At 32.1% G+C, this 11679-nt stretch overlaps 2 protein-coding genes across 2 annotated transcripts in view; both read left to right on the forward strand.

Annotated features, from left to right (window-relative positions):
- The window catches only part of LOC108754530 (thyrotroph embryonic factor), an 87418-nt gene that overhangs the window by 25381 nt on the left and 50358 nt on the right, over nucleotides 1-11679 (forward strand). The window lies entirely within an intron of this gene.
- Nucleotides 1630-2184, forward strand: LOC108754378. Its single transcript, XM_018496631.1, has one exon. The coding sequence runs from the start codon at nucleotides 1732-1734 to the stop codon at nucleotides 2182-2184; it is 453 nt and encodes a 150-aa protein (XP_018352133.1). The 5' UTR covers nucleotides 1630-1731.

Raw genomic sequence — 11679 nt, forward strand, 5'->3', positions numbered from 1 at the left:
CGATCCTCGCGACGACGCGCCCGCGAGTCTCTCCTCACAGAATGCGAAACGGATGCATTCGCGCATGTAAAATTTGCCGATCTTACCAAGAGACGCACCTGTGGGCATTATGGTGCATCTATCTGTAATTCATCGAAGTCGCGATCGCGATCTCGCCGATCGATTTCGGGCCTCGAAAGTGACAATCGATAGATTCGGTTGTGCGGATCACTGAGATAAATCGCAGCGGCGGCTTCTCTTTTCGCGGAGACAATCAACAGTCACGGCGGAACGTAACACTTGTTCCCTCGCCATCATGATTTTTCGTGTTACTCTCGCGTTACGCTGCACTCATCCGTAATACATCCGATTCTCAATTGCGCAATAGCATAAAAATTTTGAAGCAAATAAGATTTCTTCAGCTTGAGGAAATATTTAGAGTGTGTCTTTTTTTTTTTTTTTATAAATGATGTGAAATGTATGCGAAATTTTAATGCAAAACTCGTGTTTCTCGCGATACAGTGTCCTTGATAGCTAATACTCAATTTCTGTAAACTTCATTGACGTAAAAGAAATCAAAGATAGATATGTATATCTATATTTTATTGATATGTATATTTTATCGCGCTTTATTTTTATCACTATGTGGCCTTTTGACTACTATCACATGATATTACAGGAAAGTAGATTAACATGCCATAAAATACATTCACACTTTTGCTTTTTATATTTTAAATAGGGTAATTAATTTTTTTAATTTGGTATTGTTATATTATTTGTATAATATAAATGTGGATACACAACACATAATTTAAAAAAGCAATGATTTATAATATTTTCCTATTGATTATGTTATCTATTATGATATGACTATTTTTGATATAATTTTTTTCTCTTTTTAAATTTTTTTACGAAAATAAGAAATTAATTTTTTAATTAATTTTTTACAAAATAAAAAAAGTAATAAAAAGATACTAATGTTACGGATTCTAAATAGGCCACAAACAAGAAAAATCTCTGCAAATATAAAATTTTGCTCTTCTAATTTTGCTTCCTAATTTTGCTTTTTTGTGTATTTCATTAATGAACAAAAAATTTAGAAAAAGAAATATATTTAATCTATTATATATTTTTAAACTCTGCTATTGTTCGCGAGGTTGGATGAAATATTACGGAGAGTATGTTTGTTTATGTGACCATTTATATCAAAGAGCTTTTTCAATTCGTTAATTTTTATGTTTACATCTGCAGAATTCGTAGATAATTCAGTGGCAACATGCGAATGTGAAAACTGGACAAAATACATATGATTTGCGACCGGTGAAACTTAGAAGATTATAAATGCATCGTGACAAAAATTGCAGTCGAAACGACAAAAGCAAATTGTTGTTAAATCATCAACGAATTATTTCGCAATGCAAACTCACTGAAAATTGATGTTAATTCTTGCAATATCAGTGTAAAACTGAATCAAATGAATACTGGACAAATAAATAATAATTAAAGGTGTATTTTACTTAAGTAATAAAAAAAAGTATTCCATTATTTCGGAAAGTGAATAATGAGCATCGAAATTAACGGATATCAGTTTGGTGGAATTTGATGAAATAGCAAATTACTGAGAACGCAACGTCGAATTCAGATATGGTGTCAATTTTGCTCTGAATAGCGAGTGATTGTGTGAGAACTATTCAGACTCAATATACCGTACGGCACTTCCAAGAAGAAAAAAGCTACTGTCGAATCCAAAAAATGGATTCCTGCGGCTGGACGCGAATGAGGAACGAGGATGGCGAGGGGATGGCCGGTGCGGATCCGGCAGCTTCTTGGCAGCAATGCTACACTTGGTGCACGCCGTACTCGCATTCTCACCCTCACCACCATCCGCATCATCCTCGTCAGTATCAGAGCAGCCAGTATCAGCAACCAGGAAGCGCCTCCGCTGCGACAAATGCTTCCACCCACTATCCGTCTTCCCAGCAGCATCATCTGCAGCTGCAAAATATCCAGACGCCACCTCTGGACCAGCAACAGCATTTTCACCCTATTAGAGGACAGGGCGGACTCCGGAGAGCCGTTCCTTATGACGAATCAGGTATCCAATTCGCGTGCAGCGCATCAATTGTTACAATATCAATCCATTTCTTAATGAAAAGAAAACAAGGCAATTTCGTGCGGATTAATGCAAGTTTAACAACTTATTAACTACATGTAAATATATAATTATATGTAATAAATGCTAATAAAAGCACCTACTCTTATTAGCCTTTATTTTTATTATTACATTATTATTTTAATATTGAGAGTTCTTTATAATAATTTATTGTTTGATTAATTATATTTCATTTGGTGCCACACTAGTTTTGTCATAGGAATAAAATACTATTGTATTGTGTAAAAATATCGCATAGCAAATAAATATATTATAAAAAAATTTTTTGACACGTTAAACATCACTATAATGGTAACAAACAAATGAAGGTGTTTTTATTGATAAAAGAGCATATAAAGTTGTACCCTAAAGTTATACCCTAAAGTATAGCAGCAATTTACTGGCACAATGTTGACTCAATATCGGTCAAATATATATCTTCAATGTATCTAATATATCAACAATTAAACTGTTACTAGAGTAGCCAGGTATGTCATATCTAGAGTAGTACCGAAAGGTTGAGACAACATATGTCTTCTGTTAATGATTACAGAATCTTATTATGAGGCATCGACTTCATCATGCACCGCGAAAATTAATTACATTTCTCCGGAAATTTTCTTCTTTTGTTCTTCTCCTGGGTATTCTAAATCGTTCCTCTTCAGGGACAATTTCCCGGACGCGAAATTATATAAGCACTCCAGTTAATCGTCACGCAATGTCCATCATCAAATGGATCGATCTTATGGAAAGTATTAATATATTTTACCGGTTTCGAGTTAATCTTTCACGTACATCCTAAATATTATCTCAATCATAATATCATCCTCTTATAGACTTCTATACCCAAGAGATTCGCGTTTCTTGCAACTTTTATGATAGATCTCTTATTGATAATACGAAAAATGACAAAGGCGATAAGAAAGATGTAAGATAGTCCTACAGAAAGAGACTTAACCGAAAATAACAGGGGAAATCCGGGCAAAGCAGATATGTTAAGATTTGGGAAGAAAAATGACACAGTTAAAATTAAGATCGGAAACCTTTTTTTATTCTCATAATTCTATTAATGGAATGAATTTTGAAAGAAAATAAAATAAAATTTAAAAACTTGAACATTTAAGTGTCTTTTTAACAGTCAAAGCAAAAAAAAAGAGAAGCCCGATTCTCCTGGGCAAAGTAGATGGGTCACTCGAGCAATGAGGATGGAATTAAAAAAATCCAAATCAGTGTCGGCAGTCATCACAAAAGTAACTGTCAAATCTTCTATCTTTTATATGTAGAGCAGTCTTCATGAGCCCATTGGTGTACTGACTGGATCCAATCTTCGGACAGTGAGTCGGTGTATTCTTCAGAACACACATCATACTGTGTTGTGGAAGAAAAATAAAAGTGAGATGTAAACAATCATATAACTTTCGTTCATTCAAAAGATCGTCTGTCCCTTCGTCTTCCCCGTATTTTCAGTGCAATTACATACCGGATAAAGAGAATGGGCCATTCGCTTTGCTCCTATTTATAATACTTTACCCAAAGAACCTACTTGGCGTTAATTTGAAAAGGTTAAAATAAGTTTAAGCAACACAAGTGAAAAATTTTAATCTTGAATATACATTTGAAGACAGAGAATTCTTGTGAAAAATTATTCACATTGATTAAGAAACAATTACTGCTAATGATTAAGCTACGTACCTAAGTGAAAAAAATCGCAAGAAAACATATAATTTTTTTTATCTCTATACATGTTGTTTCGCACTTTCATGGCGCGTCGCCGGTTGGTCATTCCTTCAATAGACTTAGAGACTCATAGCATTATCTCAGATAGATAAGCAAAAATAAAAAATATTCGCTTTGCTCAGGGCGTCCGCTTTGCCTGAACTTCCCCTACATATTTACTCGTCACTACTACTAACACTTCATGCATTGCATCCTTACGCTGACTTCCTATCGATGCGGTGTTACTCAAGATGATCCAATTTTCTAAAGACGCGATAACGATCGATTATAATAATGAAAGCCTTATAGCTGCAAACGGAGAAAACATATCACGCGACATAAAACGTACACGTGCGAATTCTACCAGTTAAATTTTATATGATAAACGCGTAAAAAAAAAAGAACGTACAATATTTACGCAACAGTTTTTCGCAGCAGTTGCACAAATTTCCCTCGGAACGGTAAAACCGTTGTTCGAACAACAAAGTTCCGCTGCTTTTAAAATCGTAGAAAGATATTAGAATGGATGGAGGTCCAATTCCGTGTCAAGGCGCTAACTCGTAAACCCTTTAAATAAACCTTTGTTAATAAATCGTAAATGATAGATTCGCGAATTAGATGTTTTCGTCGTCACACGACACCGGCGTCGGAATGGCGAACACGTCGAACACAATTTTTCCGGACACACGTTTGCGTAACGCGTCTCACGACGAAAGGGATTTGCCACTCCATACGAAAGCTCTTGCAAAAAGGCAAGAAGGAAGAGAAGTTGCCCACGCAACCGATCCTCGCAAACAGTCCGATGAATTATTCATGGGAATCTGTTGCTTTCATCCAAACGGCTGTACCGTTTCACGATGCGGATTTGTTTAACCAAAAGATATATTAGAGAAATAAATTGGCTTATTGAGACATAGATTCAGTAAAGTAAATATTTTCGAAGCCTACATAGAAAGAAACGCTTTTGCTGAAGTATCTAAAAATTTAATTAGATACAGATCTGAAAATAATTTTGGACCATCTAAATAATTATGTAGGACGCTCAAGCTCTTACTAAAGTTACTAGAATGTCAAAACTTTTTGCAGCTTAAGCGCCATCACATACAAAACGACATAAGCTGCATAAGCGTAGCATAGCTAGCATAAAACCTGGACGTTACAACGTTGCTGAAATGTTCTAAAATGTTTCTTGCTTACTAGGCACAGTTATTTTGATGATTTAACAAAGTTATTTTCAGATCTAGCTTTTTAGGTACTTTAACAAAACCGTTCTTTTTATATACAGAGTTGCGACTTCTGATATATGAAATTAATTGGCAGATGTTTTAACTGCTTTAATTAAATTCTTAGCTTCAAAATTTTCAACGTTTGTAACATAAGTTGTAAGAAATAAAAAATAAATAAATTATTTACCGCAAAATATAATATGATATGGTTAACAGGACAGAATCTTAACTATGAATAACAGCATTATAATGCGATTCTTTGTAGAGATGACGCATTCCAATGACATCATTAAAATTGCACGTACGCACCATAATTATACTCCTTTGTTAGTGTTTTCCGTCATGCGGCGCTCACACTTTTCGTACTTAGATGAGCGTATTATTTATTCATGATGCTCTCATATAAATATTTATTAATCCATTTACCGCCTACCTAATGAAACATAAACTTCTTTTGCGTCTTTTATGATCTGTTCCATCTCTTTGATCCAGGAGCGGATAATTACTTATCGTGGCCTGAAGCTAATAATTTGTATTTATCTCCAATGCGGAAATGTTCTAAAAATATGTGTGAAATTTCAAAAGAGATTGTAAAATTATTCTGCAATACCTCTTAGATAATCGAAGTAATCGAGTTTTATGAATTTAAAAGTTGCATTTTATTCTGTAAATATACAACTTCTACGGTCTTTCGAATTTATTTGCTTTGAAATCCAATTATGTAAGGATTGTATTATTTGTCCGAGTTTATCGTCGGAGAAAATTTTCCAGAATGCATGAATGTACCGTGACGACTATCGTGTTTATCCGAGAAAAGCGACTGCAAATGGAAATAGCCGTTACGGGGACAATAACGTTGTGGCGTTATTTTCTCTCTCATGGAAATTCGAGGTAATCCCGATATCGAAATAAACAGCAACGTCCATCACGTGGAGCGACGTAACACGGAAACTGTATCTAATCGCGTGCGATTTCCATGGACGGGGATTCTTTTCACCATATCGTTCCTTCGCACATACTTTTATGTTACTCCGTTATTCAAATTACATCTGGTCCGATCGGTTTTGAGACGCATGAGAGAAAATAAATTTTATCTTTGACAAACTTTCTCCTAGTTATGTATCACATTTTTTGCACTTTCACGCAAACTCAAAAAATGATAATGAAACTAAAACAAAATTATTAACTCAACTGCCTATATATATGTTGATTGTATAGTATGTAATTATTATAATTTATTAAATGACGCAAAAATCGTTAGACCATGTATTATATTTTTATGGAATTAAACATTGAGAGAAAAGAATTTGATATGTGATTTGTGATATCGATTTGTGATAATATAGTGGTACGGTAAAGTAAGTAATTATGATTAAAAGCTCTATATTTATAGTTATATAACTGTTATAATGTCAGTAATAATAATTATCTTTATAGTTGCATCAAAATAATATTTAATTAGCGAAAATGACATGAAATTATAGTTAAATTATGGTCATTTCAATCATTTTTTCACTCTGTAGTGTAAATAATAATGATAGAATAAAGAAAGAGAGAGACTTGCGCTTAGAATAATACATTCCAAAATCTTAAAATTATATTTTCATTGTAATTATATTTTATAAATTATATTTATATTGTTAATTATTTTTTTTTCCGCTAATCTTTTAGATCTCTAAATTCTCACTTTCATGTAATTATATAAAAAAAAAAGAATCAAACGCGTTTAAAAGTAAATGATTAATCAAATAAATTATAATTATCGTCAAGAATGATAAACGGTGTGAAAATGCTACTGCTTAAGGAATTCGCCAATGCATGATGAACTATATGGTGATCGCTTGATTAGCGAGCTGACATTGGAAGAGACGCATATCTTCAAACGATAACGTAAATCTATCTGCTGACAGAAGGCAATTACGGTACCTTCTCGCATACCTTACGCGGCTTCGCGTAAACCACAAGTATGACTTATTATTGTTTCTCCGCTGTCATGCACTATGTACTCGTACGTAGGCAACGAATACATAGTACAGGGATTGGGCGGACACAAACGCGACAAGTACCAAGGAGAGGACTCGTTCATGAAAGCGCGATATTCTGGTTTACACAATTAATTAATTATCTTACGGCGTGTTGGACATCCATGTTTTCATAAACCACGAATTTTTCAAAGTTAGGAGAATTGATGAATCAATGAGATATCTAGCGTTAAAGTAGCTTTAATTGCAAAGTGCGTCTATTTTTTTTTTAATGTTGAATATGCATATTAACATATATTTGTACGTAATTATAATTTACAGATTTATATAGAAATTACAATAATAAACTTAAAAAGTTTAAAATGATTTTGTTCAAAAATAATTTTTAAATATTTAATATATAACACGTGATTGAATCAATAAGTAATCTTAATTTTTACCATCTTGATTATCAAGGGCAAAATAAGTTTACTTATTTATTGACTGATCTATCGTACATTACATGAAAGAATCGTTTTTTTTTAACTTTGCTTATATTTCTGTGAGTGATTTTATTAACGTCAGGCTTCAAAAAGTTGTATATATATCTATTTTTAATTGTACAAATAATATAGCATATATTCTAACATTTCAAGTATGATTACATGCATATGAAAATCACAGTATAATTTCGGTGCATGTTTGAAAGAATTTTATCAGCAAGCAGGAGAAAAATTTGACATACGCTCCAAATCAAAGTTTGAATACATTTTTTTTTAATTTACATTTTTTAGATTACTTATTTAAATATTCATAATGTGTTTTTTAAATAATAATTCTTTAGATCCAATAACTGTTATTAGATCTAAAGAATATTGTTAAAAAACACATTATTAAGGATATTTAAATAAGTAGTCTCCAAAAAAATGTCAATTAAAATTTAAAAATATTTCCAAACTTTTGACTTGGAGTGTAAGTAACTCATCTAAGAATTTCCTGGATTTATTGTATTTATTGAAATTAATGAAGATTTAACACATTTTTTGCCTTCTAATTTCTTATCTTAAAAGAGATGAAGGATGTCAATTTGAAAAATCTTTTTTTATCCAACGACAAACAGAACTTTATTCGTGAGAATATATGCCTCTGAATTATTTTTAAATCGGTAAAAAAAAATAATAAAAAAAAAAGATTGTTATCGCCGTAATTAATATCCTTCCTGTGGACACTGATCAAGAATGGAATTACTTGCTTGTTAGATTCTCAACGAGCGCGATTTCGTCGTTTTTTTCCCCGTATGCGATGAAGAACCGCGAGATTTTCTGTCGCGGTCATTGTGGCCGTTTCTATCTTATCCAGAAAAAGATCGGATCGAAGGTTCGCGGAAAAGAGGCGGACTAAGAGAGGCGAACGAGACGATGAGGGGCGTAACGACGTCGCGAGAAATGGTAGAAGCGGCGGAGGTAGAAGAGTCAGAAGGCTAAAACGGAGGAGGAGAAGGAAAGCGATTACTACGACGACTTGTATCCTGCGCCGGCTAGCTCGGTTAGAAATAAACAGCGGCCGCTGGTTATCCTGAAACGTTGCATTATCCGTTGCAGCGAGATGGAACGCCTTGGACAACGTCCTTGAATACGGAAACGCACTTCGGATATCGCGGTGATACCGTAGGCGAGCGGAAAAATCAACTAGCTGAACGATGTTCACGCTCGTGCTGTCATTTAATTTTGTTCAATCTTGTTCAGCGCGAATTTCTCTCGGTTTACTTTGCGAAAATCCACTCTTTAACTTTTAGACCGAATCTTAAATCTTAATCTCCAAAAATCGAAATCTCACGTTTAAAGATTGAAAATTGAGCCACTCTTTTTCAAGACTGGCTCAGTTTTCATTCTTTAGAATAAGATTACACTCCAACAAATTTAGAGAGTAACATTGCGTGTCCAGTATCATTCTTCAAAATTTAATGTATGATTTTAATTTGATGATTCTTTAAAAGAGAAGGCAATATTTTTTTTTCTTACTTATATTTATATATATTATTTAATTATATTAAAGACAAATATTTATGTCTTACAAAAGAATAGATAACAGGAAAATTTTTATGCGAACGAAAGCATGTAAGCTACGTAATACTGTGCTTAAAAATCAAGTTATAATTTAGAAGCATTTAATTTAAATAAATATAAATTAATATATGCTATAAAAGAGATTTATAAGATAAAATTGGCGTGTTATAAGATTAGATACAATCAGCAATCATTAGCACATGTTTATAGGTATTTATTATTAAATAACTTACTAGCTATGCTATATAATTGTAAAATATTTTCAATCATTTTTTTCATGTTTATGTATTCACATGTGCAATCAAATTAAAACAATCCTTAAGTATATATTGCTTTTTTGCACTTGTTTATATAAAATTCAATTCTGAGTAGAGATAAATGCAGACCTCATTGACAAAATATTGAGGAAGAAGGATAAAGAGGAGGAAATGAAATATGTTTAATTATTTGAACAATTTTGTCCACCATTCTTCACCATTTTAATTTATTTTTTATTATACACAAATATATATTATACTTAAATATAGTGCTGCTTTTTGTTCGATCACGCAATCTGTGAGAATTATGTCATAAAGAAATAAAAATTTTTCTAAAAATATCAGTATTTACCTAATTTTATTTTATTTTTCTTTTTCAATATTAAAAAAAATTTAATTAACTATTTTAATTAACAAATATTTAAATAAAGTATACTAAAATTTCTCATAATATATTATTTTCACAGTGCTCTTAATTAATTATGTCGAAAATAATATTCTGTCGCGTAATAAATTTGCTGGATGATTATATATTATTTATTCAGAATTTTTTTAAACATTATCACTAATCTGTTTTAGCCTATTTATTTTAGGCGACAAATTCAGGATGATGTTATATTTGTAATATTCTTATACTTTTGATATACGTATATATACACCTACTTACATATCTTTATACAACTTTCGAAGATGCATTTCCTGAAATTAAGATAAAAAGTAATTTATCACTCACCGAAGCGATACACAGCAGCGAAGTTTCGAAGCGGAACACTACGTTGATCTATAAATAAAAATACATTCAAATTAGAACTACGCTGAAAATAATATATATAATATATATAAACAAGTAATAATATTTTGCATGATCTTTATTTTCAAATAAATATTTACATCTAATAAAATAATTATACATTTCTGCGATACGTTCAATGTCGTAAGTAAAAATAAGAAAGTAAGTGAAAGTAAGGAATAAATACTCACCCTATGCTCCGCCATCGCTCCGCTCGATGCCTCCCAGACTTCCTCCATCTCTCCGTTCCTTGGTTGCACAACACTCGCGAAACACGGTTAATGAACACGCACTAATTAATTATATCAGAATACGACGTGGCGCGCGCGAACGCGTATTAACTTTAAACTCCTAATGTTAATCACACGCGACATTTGCCTGGCTCTAACCTAAATAGCTCGAATACCCCAAATTCCGTACTCGCGTATATGAGCCACTAATGAAATTTACATTGACACCGTCCAAAATCGATGTAATTAATAAAATCGAAATAAGAGACAATTAAAATACGATAAATCAGAAGACACAGTAAGGTACATAAAAATTTAAGCAGTAAAACGTAATAACTAAGTGAATTGACAAATCATAGAGACTGTAAAACAGTAGCAAGTTCAACATGTTGAGTTCCTTACTGCTTAAATTTTTCTGTAAGCCCTAAGTTTGAAAATCTAAAATTGAAACTTGATTTCATGCAATAAATAAAAAAAATCTTTAGATGATAAGCAATTTACACTGATGAAAAATCCAAAGCTCGCAACGTGATGTATAGCTTAATCTAAGAATCACACACACACACACACACACACATTAGATCAATAATAATTATCTGATCGTACAAATAACGTGACGAACAATAATTGCCATTTTCTATCGCGTCGATTCTTTTAACGAATAAACCGCGAAATATATTCTCTCTGATAAATAACTAGTGCTTTGATATATTTCGTTAATTGTTATAGTAATTAATTAATCGCAGAATAATTGTAAAGTACAATTTGTAAAGTACAATTCCGTTTCGAGAAGTAATAAAGAGACGACTCGGGCCGGTTACTCGAGCACTTGGCAGCTTACTCGAGTGTCAGTATACGAATGATAGCGCTATGTCCTTGCGTATACACGCTGCTATACGGTAGAAAACAAACACCGAGATCACGAGCCAGCCGTTAACTTTCCAAAATATTATTCTTTTAAATTATTCTTTTAAATAGTAATCCTATAATTATTCTTTTAAAATATATCTTATGAAATGTCCGATTTCTCGTACATAAATTAATAATTGATTAAATTTGACATTTTAAAAGAATTTTAGGAAACTTACTTGGAATAACTACTTACGAGTATTTCAATTCAATAAAACTCGACGCAATTGTACAGTTGTACTATTTTGATCAGTTATATTGGTCCAAAACTATTGATATGATATATTATACTATATGTATTATTATTATTATTATTATTATATTATTATAGATTTCATCTTCTTTTTTAATTTTTTTAAATACATTATTAAATCGTACAATAATCATAAAATA

This window comes from Trachymyrmex septentrionalis, unplaced genomic scaffold, assembly GCF_001594115.1.
Source record: "Trachymyrmex septentrionalis isolate Tsep2-gDNA-1 unplaced genomic scaffold, Tsep1.0 scaffold8, whole genome shotgun sequence".
In the NCBI taxonomy this organism is placed as follows: Eukaryota; Metazoa; Arthropoda; class Insecta; order Hymenoptera; family Formicidae; genus Trachymyrmex; species Trachymyrmex septentrionalis.

What these genes read in the sequence shown, in the direction of transcription:
- LOC108754378 (XM_018496631.1), top strand. Translation starts at nt 1,732, where the DNA reads ATGGATTCCTGCGGCTGGACGCGAATGAGGAACGAGGATGGCGAGGGG.